The sequence below is a fragment of the Saccopteryx bilineata genome, chromosome 6, assembly GCF_036850765.1.
Source record: "Saccopteryx bilineata isolate mSacBil1 chromosome 6, mSacBil1_pri_phased_curated, whole genome shotgun sequence".
NCBI classification, from domain to species: Eukaryota; Metazoa; Chordata; class Mammalia; order Chiroptera; family Emballonuridae; genus Saccopteryx; species Saccopteryx bilineata.
The window spans coordinates 205,098,686-205,118,680 of record NC_089495.1 but is presented as its reverse complement, the minus strand read 5'-3'; the positions used below and the strand labels follow the sequence as shown (position 1 = coordinate 205,118,680).

At 50.2% G+C, this 19,995-nt stretch overlaps 1 protein-coding gene across 11 annotated transcripts in view; it reads left to right on the top strand.

Moving 5' to 3' along the window:
* The window catches only part of TPX2 (TPX2 microtubule nucleation factor), a 48,408-nt gene extending 34,028 nt beyond the window's left edge, over positions 1–14,380 (top strand). For 7 of the 11 annotated variants that reach the window (XM_066235387.1, XM_066235381.1, XM_066235382.1 and 4 more), the window contains exons 12-17: positions 1,265–1,357; positions 3,072–3,245; positions 3,584–3,730; positions 6,346–6,457; positions 7,479–7,666; positions 9,449–14,380. In XM_066235387.1, the coding sequence (XP_066091484.1) occupies positions 1,265–1,357; positions 3,072–3,245; positions 3,584–3,730; positions 6,346–6,457; positions 7,479–7,666; positions 9,449–9,559 (825 nt within the window). In that variant the 3' untranslated portion in view covers positions 9,560–14,380. The remainder of the gene's footprint in view (positions 1–1,264; positions 1,358–3,071; positions 3,246–3,583; positions 3,731–6,345; positions 6,458–7,478; positions 7,667–9,448) is intronic. The other 4 variants (XR_010726064.1, XR_010726062.1, XR_010726063.1 and 1 more) reach the window with 4 other exon arrangements.
* Positions 14,381–19,995: the final 5,615 nt, after the last annotated feature.

The following is a 19,995-nucleotide window of genomic DNA, read 5'->3' as shown; positions in this document are numbered from 1 at the left end:
CAGCATTGTTGGGATTAAGGAGAAGTCTCCCAACATGTAAATGAGAGTCTAAGAATTTTAGAGTCCAAAGTAAAAATTCTGTTATTCTTACTATACCTGTTCAACAAACATGTACTGAATATTTTGCTTTATACTTGGCAGGGTCTTGTTAGGTGCTAGGAATTGATGGAATACCAGTCCCCACTCTCAAAGCACTGATAGACCAACGTGAGGAGATGAACATCTAAATGAACAAGTGCAATGAGGTTTCGTGTGTGCTGTGGTAGACTATCGCAGGGGAGAACGGGGTCAGTTCTGTAGGTTCTGTTAAAGGGCTTCGTAAGGAGGAGATGCTTCAGCGGAGGCTTGAAAGGGGTTAAGTACTTCTGAGCGGCTGAGAGAGCGAGCACAGGCAAGGTATTGAGTCGAAACCCCGTGTTCCACTTGGCGGCTGCCGGTGGGTCATTGTGGCTGGAGGGTCACGAGTAAGGAGGGTGAGCGAGAGGCCGGTACCATATTACGAAGTGCCTTGCGCTTCCTGCCCTGGTAGTTGTTACATTGTTGTAGGTAGGCGGTAGGAGCCACTACAGAATTTTAAGGCAGGAAGTAACATTATCAGATGTTTTAGAAAAATAATTTTGTGCCTGTGCAGGGGATGGATTGGAGGGATGAGTGGTGTAGGGAAGGCAGGGGAGTGGTGTAGGCTGTTGACAGCGTGGCTGGGGGTGTGGCCGTGAAGAGAGGAAGCAGAGGAGGGAGCGGGGCAGCATCAGCATGTGAGCGGAGGGTGATTTTACAACGATCTGGCTACACACTTCATTCAAAACTGCCCAAGAGATGACATTTTATCATTAGCATTAATTGACAGGTTCATGGTAGAGTATAAATGCTATGGGAATCAGAAAATGCATATGGGAGGCACATCTTTTTGTTTTGTTTTTGAGGGGTTGGGGGTATAGAAATGAAGAAAAACAACAAAATATTCATTTGTTTTCTGTGGTGGCGTTTGTCATAAATACCAAAATAGATTTTGATGACTTCTATTTTTACTGAATTCACAACTCAGACGGGTCCGCCACCTGCCATTCTCCTGCCCGGACAGTCTGCCTTGGGCGTGCCTGTGCAGGTCTGACAGGTCTTTGTCTGAGCTGGTGAGTCATCACACACTGAAATGCTAGCCTTTGTGTGGATCCGTGGTGTGTGAGCTTCCCTTTAAGGAAGGAATTTTATCTTAATTACTGGAGATTGTTCTGGGATGTCTAAACGAGTTGCTTACTCCTTCCAGGGTGTTCCTGAAAAGAAAGAACTTCCGATCACTGTCCCCAAGTCACCGGCCTTTATATTAAAGAACAGAACCCGAATGCCTGCCAACGATGAGGTGATTCCTGGGGAGGGGGCCCCTCCCTCTGCATAATCAATCCAAGCAGAACTCTTCCTACAACGGGGGGAGCCTAAGGCGATCACTGTTACCCCAGAGTTGTCTTCAGCAGGGGCATAGCGTCTGCTCATCACCTCTGCTCCTCTGCGTGCAAAGTAGTTGGTAAGGGTGTGACTCTTCTGGCTTGCAGCGGTGACGTTTGCAGCCTATTGGAGCTGTCCATTTGTATGACATTGAAAATCAGCCTGTCATTGTAACATGGGTCAAAAGCAGCCGATCTTTGTTCTCTTTTTGGCCTGACCAGTTGTCACCATTCACTGAGGGGCTTTTAAAATTTCCACCAGGCAGTTAGGTTTGCCCTGTCCTGTCCGCACGAACCTGAGGGCTGCAGACATGCCTGTGTGGTGGCTGTTCGTGGAGCTAGAATCCGGGAACTGTCATTGGTCAGGCTGGCTTCTTGTTACAGCTCCATTTTATCGATAAATACCCCGAGCGAGAGTAATGTTATAGCCGATCTCAAGCATAAGCCTTTTTATTTTTTATTTTTTTATTTTATTTATTTATTTATTTATTTTTTTCATTTTTCTGAAGCTGGAAACAGGGAGAGACAGTCAGACAAACTCCCGCATGCGCCCGACCGGGATCCACCCAGCACACCCACCAGGGGCGACGCTCTGCCCACCAGGGGGCGATGCTCTGCCCATCCTGGGCGTCACCATGTTGCGACCAGAGCCACTCTAGCGCCTGGGGCAGAGGCCACAGAGCCATCCCCAGCGCCCGGGCCATCTTTGCTCCAATGGAGCCTTGGCTGCGGGAGGGGAAGAGAGAGACAGAGAGGGAAAGCGCGGCGGAGGGGTGGAGAAGCAAATGGGCGCTTCTCCTGTGTGCCCTGGCCGGGAATCAAACCCGGGTCCTCCGCACGCTAGGCCGACGCTCTACCGCTGAGCCAACCGGCCAGGAGCATAAGCCTTTTTATAGGTTCATTTGGAACTAAAATACACAGCAATCTTTTTTTTTTAATTGAATTTACTGGGGTGATGATAGTGGTTATAAAATTATACAGGTTTCAGGTGCACATTTCTACAACACGTCACTTGTACACCATATTGTATGTTCACCTCCCCAAGTCACGTCTCCACCACTTATTCCTCATCCCCTGTGCCCTCCTCCCCTCCCTCTGTCCCCCAGACCCCCTCTCTCCTGTCCCCCAACATTTACCACACTGTTTTCTATGCCCATGAGTGCCCCCCTTCTTTGGCTCAGTCTCTAATACACAGTAATCTTATGCTGCCGGCTTGCACCCGAACTCCTCGCTTGGTCCTGTTGTGGTTGGGCTTCCCATGAACTCCCAGTCCCGTGTGTCAGTGGCGTCTGGGTAGAAAGTGGGTCGAGGAGGCCAGGGTGTGTGCTCGCTTGTCTCCTCTCTCCTGGTCTTCATTCTCTTCACGCTGGGTGGTCTTGCTGAGTTTCTATAACCTTCCTGTGAAAGCCATAGACCCTTTAGGCGTGATCGTGCTGGTCCTTTATCAACCCTCCCATGGTGGTCTCACCCTGTGATTGGTAGGTGCCTTCCGTACTCAGGAGACAGACAGCGAGGAGGCTGAGGGAGGGACGTGCTTAGTTAATGACTTCTCTCATAGACTGTCTTCTCACTCCACGTCCTGTGGAGGTGAGAGTGAGCGGCCTTGTTCCTGAACTGCAACTTTTCTCGTAGGAAGTGGAGTCGGCAGTGTTCAGGGCTCAGCCCGTGCCACATTTTGGGGTGCCTTTTAAGCCCTTCATCCCAGAGGCAAAAACGGTGGAAGTATGCCCTTTCTCTTTTGATTCTCGGGACAAAGAACACCAGTTACAGAAGGAGAAGAAATTAAAAGAACTGCAGAAAGTAGAGGTAGGTGTTTCCCTCAAAGATAATCTGTTACGCTGCTGCGTGTAACTGAAATCGCTGACTTCCTCTGACCCCTTCACGGAACTTGATGACACATGCACGGGCAGGTCATGTTAACAGCCTTTCTGGCCCGAGGAGGGTAAGTGACTTGCCCGAGCTGATGTTGCCATTGCTGGTAGTGTTGGGGGGAAAGCCCAAGTTTCCTTTGAAGCCCCTCGTTACACTGTGCTGCTTTGCAAACAGGCCTTTCCTATTTAGCTTTAGATTCATCCCAATAGTCTGGTGCAGCTGTTGCTTTCTGACTAGGAAGGCCTTATCTTAAATATTATGTTTTCTATCAGGTGCCCAAGTTCAAGGCACTTCCTTTGCCTCAGTTTGACACCGTCAACCTGCCAGAGAAGAAGGTGAAGAATGCCACCCAGACTGAGCCGTTCTGCCTGCAGACCGACAGGAGAGGCGCCCTGAAGGCCCAGAGCTGGAAGCACCAGGTGAGGGCCGGGCGGGCGGCTCGCCGGGTGGGGCCTGTTGGTTTGTAAGACTGGGCAGGCTCACGACAATCATCTGGGAACCAGCATACAGGATTATTTCAGAGTCTCCCATCTAAATCAGGTCAGCGGGCCTGACCGGGTGGTGGCGCAGTGGATAGAGCGTCAGACTGGGATGCGGAAGACCCATGTTCGAGACCCCGAGGTTGCCAGTTTGAGCGCAGGTTCATCTGGCTTGAACAAAAAGCTCGCCAGCTTGGACCCAAGATTGCTGGCTCGAGCAAGGGGTTATTCGGTCTGCTGAAGGCCCACGGTCAAGGCACATATGAGAAAGCAATCAATGAACAACTAAGCTGTCGCAATGCGCAACGAAAAACTAATGATTGATGCTTCTCATCTCTCCATTCCTGTCTGTCTGTCCCTGTTTATCCCTCACTCTGACTCTCTCTCTGTCTCTGTAATAAATCAGGTCAGCGGGCCTGGCCTGTGGTGGTGTAGTGGATAGAGCGTTGACCTGGAATGCTGAGGTCGCTGGTTCAAAACCCTGGGCTTGTCTGGTCAGGGCACATACGACAAGCAAGCAATGAACAACTAAAGTGAAGCAACTATGAGTTTAATACTCGCTTTCCATCTTTCTAAAATCAGTAAATAAAATCTTTTAAGAAAAATGTTTTTAAATTGGATCAGCATACTTTTCTATAAAAAATCAGATAGTCAGTACAGAGGTGAGCACAGGTAGGTTAATAATAAATAACTAATGATACAAGAATGAACTGTCTTGTGTACTCACAGCTATGCGTCTGCTTTAGCCACCCCTGAGTGTTAAGTGTGTTAGGCTACCTGCGGTTTCTGTCATAGTGTGTGCGTGTGAACTCTTTAAACCTGTGAAAGCCATTCTAAGCTCAAGGGCTGTGCAAAAAGAGGTTGTGAGCTGGCTGGAGGTCGTTGGTCCCTGCTTAGGTGCTCGTCTGGGGACTGACTGGCTTTCTTTGCGTCCGGAGTTTCCTTAAGGTCTCGTCTGTTAGCCTTGTCCATTAAATACGCACCATGTCTGTCGGTGCTTTGATGAGAACAGGATGAGGGGGAGGTCTCAGGGTGCTGTGCCCTTTGTCATCACAGTGCCCCATTTGCTCTTCCTAGAGGAGAGAGGACTGGCAGTTAAAAACAATTGATTGGTTGGTTGTTGGCTGGTTTAATTGAAATCTAATTCTTCTCTACCTGGGAAAAAAGGTTTTTCCTGAATCCCTGAGTTTGTCAGTATTTTTATATTGCCACTTATCTTGGACTCTGGCCAAAAGGAGCTCTGGGAAGTCACCACTCGGAGCCCGGGAAATGTGATGGCTGACATGGCTGAGGGGAGGCCCCTCGTTGGTGGTGTTTTCTAGGAAAATTAAGACGGTTGGAAGTGCTAGCGAATCTCTCTCCAGAACCGTGACACAAAATGTCGTGATATACACAAAAGTAGAATAGTATAATGACTTGCATGGACCTGTACCTGGTTCTATAGTGATCAAAACATAGAAAATCCTGTTTCTTCTATTCTCTACACTGGATACTTCCATCTACTCAGGATTGCTTTGAAGCGTATCCTAGGTGTAATCTCGTTTCATCCAAAAATACTTCTGTATGTATCTTTAGAACACAAGTACTACAAAAAAACATAGCCACAGTACTATCATTGTAGCAAAAACTTTCTAACAGCCATCCCATAATGGTGACAGTCAACGTTTACACATCACCAAATCTCTCATCATTTTATTTTTAAAGATTTTATTTATTGATTTAATGAGGAGGGGGAGAGCAAGAAGTATATATTAATATAATGCCTGGGGGAATGTTAAGACCTTAAAATTATAGTTGACCCTTGAATAGCATGGATTTTGAACTGCACGGGTCCACTTAGGCAAAGATATTTCAGTAAATACAGTAAAAGTATTTTCTCTTCCTTGTTTCTTAATAACATTTTGTTTTTTTTAGCTTACTTTACTGTAAGAATACAGTGTGTATATGTATATATATAGATGACATAATAAATATGTGTTAAATGACTATATTATCAGTAAATTTTCTTGCCGACAGTAGGCTATTTGTAGGTAAGTTTGGGAGGAGTCAAAAGTTATACGAGGGTTTTTAACTGTGATGTCTGGTGCCCCTAATCTCTGTTTTTCAGGGCTCAGCTCTGTCTTAAAGGTGCTTTCTATTCTCTGGGTTTCGATGTTGTAGGTCTGACTTACTCCCTGTGAGGGGGGTTTAACTTGGGCTTAGATGAAGTCATCCGCTGTCTTTTTTTTTTTTTTTTTAATTTTTTTTTAATTTGTTTATTTTAGAGAGGAGAGGGGGAGAGAGAGAGAGAGAGAGAGAGAGAGAGAGGAAGGAGAGACAGAGAGAGAGAAGGGGGGAGAAGCTGGAAGCATCAACTCCCATATGTGCCTTGACCAGGCAAACCCAGGGTTTCGAACCGGCAACCTCAGCATTTCCAGGTCGACGCTTTATCCACTGCGCCACCACAGGTCAGGCTCATCCGCTGTCTTTATTGGTGCAGGGGTTAGAAACGCTAGAGCTTGCATTATGGAGGTGGTGGTCAAGGCATGTTGTCTAACAGACTTTCTTTCTCATAGCTGGAGGAGGAGCTGAAACAGCAGAAAGAAGCGGCTTGCTTCAAGGCTCGTGCAAACACCGTCATATTCCAGGAGCCCTTTGTTCCCAAGAAAGACAAGAAATCCATGACTGGTAGTATGACATGCAGTTTGGGGGTTTGGGCAACACCGTCAGACTCCCGGAGGGATGCTCAGGACTCAGCTGTGTCAGCAGGGCACCTGCCTGGAGAGGGTCTAGTTTTCCTCCTCCCAGCCCCAGCCCTTTGCCTTTCATTTTTTTTTTGTTTGTATTTTTCGAAGTGAGAAGTGGGGAGGCAGAGAAAGACTCCCGCATGCACCCAACCGGGATCCACCCAGCCTGCCCACCATGGGGTGATGCTGTGTTGCCGCTGGAGCCATTCTAGCACCTGAGGTGGAGGCCATGGAGCTGTCCCCAGCACCCGGGCCAACTTTGCTCCAGTGGAGCCTTGGCTGTGGGAGGGGAAGAGAGAGACAGAGAGGAAGGAGAGGGGGAGGGGTGGAGAAGCAGATGGGCGCCTCTCCTGTGTGCCCTGGTCGGGAATCAAACCCGGGACTTCCACACACCAGGCCCACACTCTACCGCTGAGCCAACTGGCCAGGGCCACCTTTTGCCTTTCCTTAAACCCAGCAGCTCTTTTGAGTTGCAGAATGTATTGGGGCCAGATTCACAGAGCAGGAGCCTGGGCAGAAGCAGCTGGCATTTTGGTAACAGTTGTAGGCTCTGCCCACCTAAAGAGTAAGCAGTAAGTGAGGGAGGGAGAGCCAGGGCCTCCTTCTGGACTTCACCCTGAAGCAAGCCTTAGATACAAAACATGTGCTTCTGTAAGCACTGGTCGGGGTGTCAGAAAATGGGATTTTTGTCCTACATCTGTCTGTCTCAAAGTCACTATGGTTTTGAGCAAGTTACTTCTCCTGCGTGCATCTTGCTTTTCTCCTGAGCAGTTGATTTGATTTCCGGGATCCCCTCCCACTCTTAACGTCCTAAGACTGTCCGCGGTGTGCCCGCCTGCCTTCTCTCGCTGGGCCCCACCGTGCTCCTCCCACTGCCCGCCTGCGCGAGCCTGCCGGGTCTGTGGGGCTAGGTCAGGGCAAGTCCCGCTGTGTACCAACGTTGTCTCTGTTTCTGTGCTCAGGGGGCCTTTCTGGTTCTCTAGTCCAGGAACCTTTCCAGCTGGCCACGGAGAAGAGGGCCAAGGAGCGGCAGGAGCTGGAGCGGAAGATGGCCGAGGCGGAGGCGCAGCGGGCGCAGCAGCTGGAGGAGGCGCGGCAGCAGGAGGAGGAGAGGCAGAGGAGAGAGCTGGCCCAGCTGCGGAAGGAGCTGGTAACGGCTGGCGGCGGCATCTGTCTTACCTGTGCCCGCTGCATTGCGGGTGTGGCCTCTGTCTTACCCGTTCCCCGGGGCGGCAGGGGCTCCCACAGCCTGCGGCGTCTCTGTCTTACCTGTGCCTTGTCTTGCTCCAGAAAGGCTCTAAGGTGGCTGCAAGGATGCAGAAAGATAGTGAGGGCAGAAATCACACAAATCAGGGGTGGTGACAGAGTCGAGCTGTGACCGAGGCTTGGAATGTGTACATCGTGATCCCTGTAGCTGCTGAGTTTGGGTCATATTTTTGGCCCTTCTTAGGAACCCACCTGTCAGTTACAAAACTCACAGTGTTCATGAGTTAAAGACAAGCTAGGTCTTTAAAAACATACTTACCCTTAGTATGGAGTTCAGACAGAATTTCTCCCACAGGCCTCCTAAGGAGGACGTGGAATGGCGTGACTGCGCAGCGATGCACTATTTAACTTATTTTTATTATTTCCTCAAGGCTTCAGAAAACTGATGTATTTCACTGTTAGACAAGAATACATAATTAGGGAGGGACATGAGAATTGGGCAGTAACCATGTTTTCATTTTCCTCTGAATACTTAGATTCCTTGGAGTTGGATTACATAGCGTTCACATAACCCCGTGCTCTGACACTAACATGATTTAAATATTGTCCAAAAAGAAAGCTTAGTTTGCATGAAGGATCCTTTCACTGGGAGGACAGCAAGCCACATAACTGCACCAGGGAGGAAGAAGACAGTTTCAGATGGAACCTCGTAGGATAGATAAAAGAAGGAATACAGAAACACACAGTTGTTGGGGTTTTGTCTGACAGAGCCGAGCCAGCAGCTGCCACACGGCCAGCAGGGCGACGGTGGTGACAGGAGACCCTGAGACAAACCATCGGGTTGGCGCCCCCACAGAGCGAGCTACCGTCTTCCGATTGAACGGAAAACAGCACGGTCCCCACCCCAGATAAATGCCCAGGGCCAGCCTGTTTTCCACCCTCAGGTCTTTGATTTTCCTCCAGTACTTGGTACCTGCTTCTCGTGCTTGTCCCCCTCATGGGGCCTTGTGTTACAGCGAGTCTCGTGCAGGCTGAGGGCACAGTTCTGTCGATGCTCGTTAGCTCTGTTAGTTTGGCCTAATGTAGGATTGACTTTAGACTGCTCAGAAGGATGGATGGGACCAGGCCTTCTCCTAGCATACCTTCTTAGTTATTGGGGTATTTTTCTTTGTAGTTTTTTTTTTTTCCTGTCTGTGTTTTTGGGGAATATCAACACTCAGTGAGCTTGAGACTGTATTCTAGCTAGTTCTTAACATGGATTTCTTCTCTGCTGAAATTGAGTATAGCCTCTCACACTCTAGTAACAATCTCTCAAACTGGACATAGGTCTGACATTCTTTAGTGTAAGCTGTACATTTTTAGCGAGGGAGACAGGAAAGGAGAGATGACAAGTACCAACTCGTAGTTGCTTTACTTTAGCTGTTCGTTGATTGCTTCTCACACGTGCCTTGACCCGGGCTGGGGCTCCACCCGAGCCAGGGATCCCTTGCTCAATCCAGTGACCTTGGGGCTCAAACCAGTGACCATGGGGTAATGTTGATGATCCCACGCTCAAGCTGGTAACCTTGGGGTTTTGATCTGGAACTTCAATGTCCCAGGTCGACTCTCTGTCCACTGCCACCATCGGTCAGGCTACAAACATTTTCTCAAGGAGAAAAGAACACAGCTGTAAGTGTGCTTTTCTAACCTCTTCGTCAGCGGTAACTTGATTTTCCTTCCTTTGCAGGTGCACAAGGCAAACCCAGTACGCAAGTACCAGGGCTTGGAGATCAAGTCCAGCGACCAGCCCCTGACCGTGCCTGTGTCACCCAAGTTCTCCACGCGGTTCCACTGCTGAGCGCGGTGTGCCGCGTCGGCTCCCGGGAACCAGGAACCGGGGCTGCTCTTCCCGTCAGACCCGGAGCCTGCCTTTGTCACGGGGCGTGGAGAGAGCCCCTTCCTCAGACTTGGACCTTCCCGTGCCCGGCAGGGCGTACCTGGCCCTGGGGGACTGACTTTGTTGAGAATTGTACTGCGTTGTGAGGCTGACCGTAAGGCTCAGCTCAAGGCTCTCGACCAGACTCCATGTGCTTATTTCCTGTGAACCGTCAGGTGACCTTTAAAATGTGTTTTAACTTTGACTAGAATTTGAAGTCTTTCTGTCAGTACAATGAAATTTGTATTATCCCTTCCCTCACTCCCCTTTTTTTTTGTCTATTTTAAGTCAGAAAATAAAGACAGTTAAATACTGAGAGGATTTAAGTCACAGCTTCAATGAGGAACAGTCAGCGTATCAGTCTGTCCTCTTCTCTGCACGAGATGAATTTAGAACTGAGGACCCCTTCGCTCTGGGGGGGGGCTCGTTCACTGCCCGAGGAAGAGCCGTATGCGGACAGGGGCCCCCAGCAGCCGTCGGCACGCTTTGGGTAGGAGACTGCTCGAGGCACACACTTCCCTTCTCGGCTGGAAACAGCGGGCAAAGCCGCCGCCGCTCTCAGTCGCCCGTAACCAGGGCTGGACTGTCTGTCTCCCCTCCCTGTTTCTGTTGTTTGATGTTTTAGAATGTATCGAGCCCCTCCGGAGGTCACGTCTTACTGGGGTGATGGGTACTTTGAGAGGAGGGTCCAGGAGCTTTTGAAAGCACAGGCTCTGTTTCTGGAGGGAAATGCTTTGTAACTTCCTTCTGTCTGGTATCAGACTGTCTTCTGCATCTGCCGACTCCCCCCACCCTGACCACTGGCCGGTGCTGTGCCTACGCCCACACTGCCGTCTCCCCGCAGCGGCTTTTCTCCTCCGGTCGGCTGTCCTCGGAAGACTCAGCTCAGCAGTCTTCATGACTCCTCTCTCGGCCGTCTGGGCCTCCCGGGTGTCTCTTGCATTTACCTCCAGTACAACAAGCATGCCACTGAGCTATCTGTACTTGTTAACAGACTAGAAGAGACAGATGTCTAAAATGACCTCGGTCACCTCGGTATTTCTTGTAGCTGGCACAGAATTGCCTAGGTCCGTGTTAAATAGTGTTATTTTCTTTTTTTTGTATTTTTCTGAAGTTGGAAATGGGGAGGCAGTCAGACTCCCGCATGTGCCCGACCGGGATCCACCCCACATGCCCGCCAGGGGGCAATGCTCCGCCCACCTGGGGCCTCGCTCTGCCACGACTAGAGCCATTCTAGCGCCTGAGACAGAGGCCACAGAGCCATCCTCAGCGCCCGGGCCAACTTTGCTCCAATGGAGCCTTGGCTGCGGGAGGGGAAGAAAGAGACAGAGAGGAAGGAGAGGGGGAGGGGTGGAAAAGCAGATGGGCGCCTCTCCTGTGTGCTCTGGCCGGGAATCGAACTCGGGACTCCTGCACGCCAGGCTGACACTCTACCACTGAGCCAACCCGTCCAGGGCAATAGTGTTATTTTCTTTTCGACTTGACATTATTTATGAACTGCTCTCTTCCAGGCCTGGTCTGCCCGGGCCAGTCCCAGCACCATGGGTGACAGTGACCCTGTTGTTTAGTCCTTCCATTCACTCCTTCAGTGAGCATCATGTACAGCTGCTGCAGATGCAGCCGGCTAGGACCTGCAGGTCCCCACGGACCGGTGTGAAACACAGTTCCTTTATTCACTTCCTGGACGGAGGTGGAATACAGTCCAGCACCGCTCATGGAGTTCTCTCAACAAATGCTAATTTGGAGCCAACTCTCTGTCACTGGGCAGTGATTGCTGGGGATATAGCAGTGAACAGAAATGGAAGACCCTATCTTTGGGGAGCTTGCTCTTTATAAGGGGGAGACAGCGAGTCCCTGTCCTGTCTGGTGCTCATGTTTCCCTGGCTGACAGCTGTGGGGAGAGCGGACGGGGTAGGGGGACCTGGGCCATGCGAGATGTGGAATAGGAAGGCGGAGGTGGCTCTTGCCATTGTCTCGGGGCGGCTGAGAGCGGCCTGGGCTGGCACTGTAGCAGTGGAGGGTAAGCCGTGGCTGGATCCTGGATGTGTTCAGAGGGTAAGCCGTGGCTGGATCCTGGATGTGTTCAGAGGGTGAGCCGTGGCTGGAATCTGGATGTGTTAGGAGGGTGAGCCGTGGCTGGATCCTGGATGTGTTAGGAGGGTGAGCCGTGGCTGGATCCTGGATGTGTTCGGAGAGTGAGCTGGGCCTGGATCCTGGATGTGTTTGGAGGGTGATCCGTAGCTGGAATCTGGATGTGTTTGGAGGGTGATCCGTAGCTGGAATCTGGATGTGTTTGGAGAGTGAGCCGGGGCTGGATCCTGGATGTGTTAGGAGGGTGGCTGGATCCTGGATGTGTTAGGAGGGTGGCTGGATCCTGGATGTGTTTGGAGGGTGGCTGGATCCTGGATGTGTTAGGAGGGTGGCTGGATCCTGGATGTGTTTGGAGGGGAGCCGTGGCTGGATCCTGGATGTGTTAGGAGGGTGGCTGGATCCTGGATGTGTTTGGAGGGTGGCTGGATCCTGGATGTGTTTGGAGGGTGGCTGGATCCTGGATGTGTTAGGAGGGTGGCTGGATCCTGGATGTGTTAGGAGGGTGGCTGGATCCTGGATGTGTTAGGAGGGTGGCTGGATCCTGGATGTGTTAGGAGGGTGGCTGGATCCTGGATGTGTTAGGAGGGTGGCTGGATCCTGGATGTGTTTAGAGGGTGGCTGGATCCTGGATGTGTTTGGAGGGTGGCTGGATCCTGGATGTGTTTGGAGGCTGTAACTGGCAGGACTTGCTAACAGATGGGAGAGGAGAGAGAGAAGGAGGAAGTGAAGGAGGGGAGGGCACCCAGGCATCCGTCCCGAATGGAGACAGCTGTCTGTCCCTTCTGTCTATTGTCCTCTGAGAAACCCAGTTCTACCCCCGTCCTGGTCTCTCTTGTGGATTCCCGGAGCAGGTTGGGGGGTTCATTTATTTGTCCTGCTCGCCCTTGCTTGCTTTAGTCTTTCACTCTGTTCATCTCTTAGTCCCCTCTGTTGTGTCCCAGGCTTTCCCCTCTCACAGGTCACTATCATGCATCCATTTCCATCTGGGAGCTTTATTTTTTTCACCATCCATTATTTGGTTTGGGTCGTCTCGGGTGGGAGAATGAATCTGGCCCTTGGATTGAGGGTTTAGAACGAGCATCGTGGAGGATGACGGGTCCATGGGACGCTTTGTCCCATCGGCTTCTCTGGATTTCCTCCTGCGGACCCCCGCGTCAGTGTGGGGGCGTGTGACGGTCTTTCAGGGGCGACAAAGCGGGGTTGCCTTTACTTCAGAGCAAGTCGCTGGAAATGGAGACGCAGACACCCACGGCCTCTTGCTTCCCAGAATTCCTCAGTTCTCCAGGGGTCTCTCTGTGTCTGCCCAGTGTCGTCTGTCCAGCCTTGTGTCCTCTCTGGGCTGCCTCACAGACCCTCTGTTTTTCTAGTACCTACCCCCCACCCCATTGCCCCCAGAAGTCAGACTCTCACTTGGATTTGACAGAGGAATCAGGTTCCTTGTCCCTCCAGGCCGCGTCCCAGAAGGAGCCTCTCAACACACGGGGGTCACTCGGCAGTATCTCCAAGCAAAGAACCTGTCCTCTGGTAGGAGCCCCTGAGCTCCCAGAAGCCTGTCCCACTGCCCAGCAGCTTGGCTGAGTCCGGAATTCCCGCAGTTTCCGGGAAGGACTCCTGGTGTTCCATTCCTGGTGTTGCTTTGACTGGGTTGTGGCTTCCCACCGCTCCTCAGCCTGTGCCGATGACACACTCGGAAGGTGACCGTCCACCCTTACTTACTTCGGTGGGTCGCTTGGTTCTCATGGGGTTGCCGTGTTGCCGTCTCGAGCGCTGTTTTGTTCGAAGCGGTTCTCTTCCGTGGAGTGTGTCCCTGGAAAGCGGACTGAGGAGTGTGGACTGGGGTGGACGGGCCGCAGCCGCGGCTGCGCCGTTCGTTCGTTCGCTCGCAGAACTGAGCCCTGCACACGTGCGTGCCAACACCGGGGAGGTGAGATTGGGCCGTGCGAGTTGGCGGGAGCGAGCGCCGAGGACGGTTCCTGTGGGAAGAGACCTTGCAGTTCTTAAAGACGTTTTTCCTTTCGTTTTATTTCTTTAAGTAAAAACTACAAAAGTAATACTGCCTTTGGGAAACAAAACAATGCTAATTACATAGAACAAAACACAAACATCTCCCCCCGAGTCCCGTTCCCCAGAAGTAACCAGTAGTACTTCACGGTTATGTGTTCTTCCAGTTTTTTTGTTTTGTTTTGTTTTAGAGAGAGTCAGACAGAGGGATAGACAGGGACAGACAGACAGGAACGGAGAGAGATGAGAAGCATCAATCATCAGTTTCTCGTTGCAACGCCTTAGTTGTTCATTGATTGCTTTCTCATATATGCCTTGACCACAGGCCTACAGCAGACTGAGTAACCCCTTGCTCAAGCCAGCGACCTTGGGTCCAAGCTGGTAAGCCTTGCTCAAACCAGATGAGCCCACGCTCAAGCTGGTGACCTCGGGGTCTTGAACCTGGGTCCCCTGCATCCAAGTCCAACGCTCTATCCCAGAGGTCGGGAACCTTTTTGGCTGAGAGAGCCATGAACACCACATATTTTAAAATGTAATTCCATGAGAGCCATACAATATGTTTAACACTAAATACAAGTAAATGTGTGCATTTTACATAAGACCAACACTTTTAAAGTACAATAAGTGTCTGAATTCTTTTTTTTTGAATATATGTACCCTGATTTATTGATGTCACCCCATTAACATTAATAAAAATTTATCTATAAAAAAAAATTCTTTTTTTTTTTGTATTTTTCTGAAGCCGGAAACGGGGAGAGACAGTCAGACAGACTCCCGCATGCGCCCGACCGGGATCCACCCGGCACGCCCACCAGGGGGCGACGCTCTGCCCATCCGGGACGTCGCTATGTTGCGACCAGAGCCACTCTAGCGCCTGAGGCAGAGGCCACAGAGCCATCCCCAGCGCCCGGGCCATCTTTGCTCCAATGGAGCCTTGGCTGCGGGAGGGGAAGAGAGAGACAGAGAGAAAGGAGAGGGGGAGGGGTGGAGAAGCAAATGGGCGCTTCTCCTGTGTGCCCCGGCCGGGAATCGAACCCGGGACTTCTGCACGCCAGGCCGACACTCTACCACTGAGCCAACGGCCAGGGCCTATCTGAATTCTTTTTAATTATGTTGTTATGCTGTTGCTAACCAATGATGAATAAAGTACACCATTAATGCGACTTCTGGTGCTGCATGGTTTTGCTGATGGCTTTGTAGTCTGGTTGATACGGGGTGAGGTTAAGCTTCATGCAGGTGTTGAGACTTCCATCCGTTAAATGTGATTGTAGGTTGGTCTTAATGTTCTTTAGATGTGAGAAAGACTGCTCACATGCATACGTAGAGCCAAACATTGTCAGTACAGCAATACTCACACGCTGCAGTGTGTGGTATGTGACGGGAAGCACGTTCCAAGTTTTGACAATCAGCTGGTCCGCGGGTTGAAGTTTTTTCATTTCTCCCCACTTGTGTTTGCTCACCAACTCTGCTTGCTGTCGTGCAAGTCTTTCCAAATCTTCATTCAGTGACTTGAAGTTATTCACCCACATGTCTGAGGCCTTCAGGTCAGCAGCTTGTAGCTCAAAATCTCTGATGGAGACACCGGGGATGTAACTCAGGTCGGCGCTGTCCACTGCACACATGTGTAGATGGGTGATGAACTTAAAAAGACGAGTGTGCTCACAAAATTCTCCAAAGCGCGCTTTGAATGACTACAGAAGATTAGATGTGAAGCCCGCTAGCTGCTGGAGATCAAGATGTTGAGCAGGGTCACTTGCTGTGCATGCATCTTTAAACTCTCCCAGTTTTTCAAAGTGTAGTAAATGACCTGTTTCAATGTCTGCGATGAAGAGTTCCAGCTTGTTTTCAAATGCAAACCCTGCTTGTTGAAGGGCTAAGACTGTATTTCCAATGCCTCGCATTTTCACATTAAGCTGGTTCAGATGTTCAGTCATGTTTACGAGATAGTAGAACTTCAGGAGCCACTCAGTGTTAGCTAACTCCGGATGCTCGACATTTCTCATTTCAAGAAAAGTCCGGATTTTGCTCAGACAAGCCGCGAAACAGCTGAGCACCTTCCCTCTTGACAACCAACGCACATTGCTGTGCAGAAGCAGACCAGGATAATTATTCCCAACTTCATCCAGCAGTGTTTTAAACTGGCGATCATTTAAAGCTCGGGCAACGATAAAGTTGACAACCCGAATGACCAGCGACATCACCTCACCAAGCTGCTCGCCACACATCTGAGCACAAAGCGCCTCCTGATGTAGGATGCAGTGAAAACTTAGGATGGGTCTCTTTTCATGTTCACGAAGAAGCGCTACAAATCCTCTGTTTTTCCCCACCATGCACGGAGCACCATTAGTACACACCGAAGTAAGTTTATCCATCGGTAGATTTTTTTCTTTAGCGAACTCAGTGAAAGACTTGAATAAGTCCTCCCCTCTTGTTGTCTCTCTCATAGGCAAAACAGCAAGACTTTCCTCACGTAGTGTGTCACCGACAGCATACCTTGCAATCATGCTGAACTGGGGTAAATGGCTTACGTCTGCTGACTCATCCAAAGAGGGAGAAAAGAATGGTGCTGCATTTATGTCCTTCACTTGTGTTGCCTCAATTTGATTTGCCATCATGATGGTACGATCCGATCGCGAACAGTTCTTGCTGACATGTCTTTTATTCGTTTGATTATCTTGTCTTTATCCGAAAAGTCGTCAAAAAGTTCACTGGCAACATCAAGCATGAATGTTTTGGCATACTCCCCATCTGTGAATGGCTTTCTGTTTCTCACAATTGCTAAAGCACCAGCAAAGCTAGACGAATTCCAGTCACCTTGTTGGGTCTAAACACGGAGTTGCTGCTGACTAGCTTGCACTCTGCACAGTAGCTCCTGACATGCTTTCTTCCTGCTGTCCCCTGCTGGAGATTTTGATGCAAATGTATGGCATGTGTCAAAGTGCCGCTTTTTTTTTTTTTTAATATATTTTTTAATTTATTCATTTTAGAGAGGAGAGAGAGAGGAAGAGAGAGAAATGAGGGGAGGAGCATGAAGCATCAACTCCCATATGTGCCTTGACCAGGCAAGCCCAGGGTTTCGAATCGGCGACCTCAGCGTTTCTAGGTTGACACTTTATCCATTGTGCCACGACAGGTCAGGTGAAAGTGCCGCTTTATATTTGACCGTTTCATCGATGCAGTTTTATCACTGCATATAAGACACACTGCAGAACCTGCTCTCTCCACAAAGGCGAATTCCTCTGTCCATTCCTGCTGAAAAGTATGATACCCCTAATCTATTTTTCTTTTAGCCATCTTCTTCATCAAAAGGGTTTCTGCAATCAGCTAGCTGACTACTTGATTAAAAGGAGGGAAGTTCACTTCCTGACCTCACAACAACCCGTGTACGTTAGGCATTATCCAATAAAAATTTGGTGGTGTCCCGGAGGACAGCTGTGATTGGCTCCAGCCACCCGCAACCATGAACATGAGCGGTAGGAAATGAATGGATTGTAATACATGAGAATGTTTTATATTTTTAACATTATTTTTTTATTAAAGATTTGTCTGCGAGCCAGATGCAGCCATCAAAAGAGCCACATCTGGCTCGCGAGCCATAGGTTCCCGACCCCTGCTCTATCCACTGTGCCACCGCCTGGTCAGGCCAGAAGCTTTTTTTTTTTTTATGTTCACAAAGATGTATAGAGCATTTTTCTTTTTATAGCCATGTGATTCTAGCATTCTACATTTTCATTTTTATTTATTCTTTGAAAGGTTTATGCATCCACACAGTTCAGAGTTCAAAAGCCACCAAGGTCAAGTTGTACACTTCTTCCTCCAGCTGCTCAACCCCCCCCCCTCCCCAGGCAGAGCTGCCAGGTGTGTCCCCTTGCAGAGATGGCTTCTGCAGATATGGAGTCCTACCTCTGCCTCCCCTTATTTTTACACGAAGAGTGTCAGACCCTCCACTGTACCTCACTCTGGTCATGCGTTCTGCATTGAGTGACGTGGTTCAACGGCTGCCTTGGGCACGTCCGGGCATGCACCCTGACTAAACGTGGTGTGAGGCCCCTTCCGAGGGTCTAGTGCTTTACGTGAGGTTCTGGGCTCGTGACCTGAGGCCCCAAGGACTTGAGGGCCTGTCGGCAACACCTGGTCTTCGAGCTCCTGGCTTAGCTGAGCCCGCAGGCTCCCTGTGTGTCTGGCCAGACCTGTGTCTCCCTGTAGATACATCGTGACCTTGCATTCTCTTCTCTTCCCTGCTGGAGAAGTTCCTCATTGCTGAGAGTAGCAGCTAAAAACGCCGTTAACCACGCCGCCGGGCTCCTGTTTCCGCACAGGCAGGCCGAGGGATAGCTTGGCCGTGTGGGTCCAGGTGGGCACGGGGCCGCGTTCGGGATCCTGAGCGGCCGTCGGCCCTGCGGCCTGCGGGACATGCTCCGCGACTTTAGACCAGGGGTCTCAAACTCGCAGCCCTTGGGCCGCATGCGGCCTGCCGAACAATTTTGTGCGGCCCGCAGACTAATCCACGAAGTTCAAAATATTTTGGATAAAATTAAGTAAGCCTAGGGGCCTACTTGTATTTTTCATTTCTCTAGCATCCTAGCTAGATATTAGCTTAGTTAACAGCAGTTGTGATGCGAATTACAGTTTCTGGTCGTTTTGTGACACTGAGTAAACTGCATGTACGATTGTGCTTGTTGTACTGATTTTTTTTTGTTTTCAACTGCAGTGAGAAAAGTGTTGCGTAACAGTTGCCTTTTGTAGACCTAGTGCGGCCTGCTGAACGGCTGTGATCTTGCTCTGCGGCCCACATGCTGAGTTGAGTTTGAGACCCCTGGTTTAGACGACTTATAAAGTTTCCTGGATCCGGGACAAGCCCAGGCCTGTGGAGCGAGCAGGGGGGCGGAAGCGCGTGGGGCTTGCAGCCGTGACAGAGGCGTCACCAGGGAGTTGACATGTTTGCTCTGTCGCCAAGAATGCCAGGACAGTTTGTTATCCAGCTGAAGCCAGTGTGGTTGCTACAAGAAAGAAGCCTGGAGACCAAACCCAACTCTGGCTTCTCGCGGACCCAGCCTCCCCTAGCGCGGGAGTGAAGGTTGCCGACATCGAAAACGTCTGACGGTGTTTGCTGTTCTCGTGCCTGAGAATAAGAGGCTTCTCTGTGCTGGAGGTGTCGGCGTCCCGAAAGGGCTTGACCACGGCGGGCGTCTCACTCGCCGAAACCGTCGTTGGAGAGGCCGGGGTGAAGGGCTTTGGGAAGCACGAGGTTCTGTTTAGGAACTATTTCCCCAGACAGACGAAGCCTAACCTGAAGCTGCCATCACCCTCCCCCTTTCCCTTAAACTTTTATTGGAAAGGAAATAAAAACCCGGCCTGCTGGATATGCCGAGACCCACGTGGCTCTGGCACTGGTATCCCAGGACCTCACGGGCAGGTGTGTGAACGTGCTGAGGACTCCGGCCAAGTGCGGCTGCCCAGACCGGCTTTGGCATCGGTGGTATTGTCTCGGGTCCCTCAGGACAGCAGCGTGGGTGGGGGACGTAGTCTGCAACTGGGGAGCTGTTAAACAGCCAGGGATCGTAAATCGTAATATGCAGATCAGCTTGGGCAGCCCGGTTCAGGTTCCTGCGGTGGTGGGGGGTGGGGTGGTAGCCAGCCCGATACCCACGGACTCACTCCTGGCCACTCAACGGGCACGATCTCTGGTCACAGAGAAAGCCCACCAAGTCACTAGAAAGTGATTTTAAATTTGCTCTGTGCAAAAATCTCACAATGTTATAATTTTCAGTTTTCAAATCGGGGCTTCTTGTTAGCTCTCTACAATTTGGAATATACCTGGTGATCGGAGGGAAGAGAAAAAAAAAACCCATGGCCCTATCACCCACCTTGAACTCGGATGTTTCTTTGTATAATCTCTTTTCTTCTCTGTAGTCTGCACTGTAGGGTTTTTCTGTAAATGTATTTTGTATTCTGCTTTGTTGTTTTGTTTTTTTTTACACTTCGCATAGTGTTCACTCAAATGTTTTTCCTGTTTTATCACGTGGTTCGTAAATACCAATTTTAACAGCAGCACGCTGACCCCTTGTCTCAAGTTTGCTTCTCTCTGTTGAAAATGCTTGTTTTGCAAAGGATTTTTCCTGGACTATTTATAGGACAGAGTTGTCTCAATTTCCTTCCCTCTAATGTATCATGTCCGGGTCAACATCGAACGACTGTCTCAAACCACTTAGTCCTTGTAATTAAAATAGTTAAAGGAAATAAAAGCCCTCCCCAAAAAGCACAGT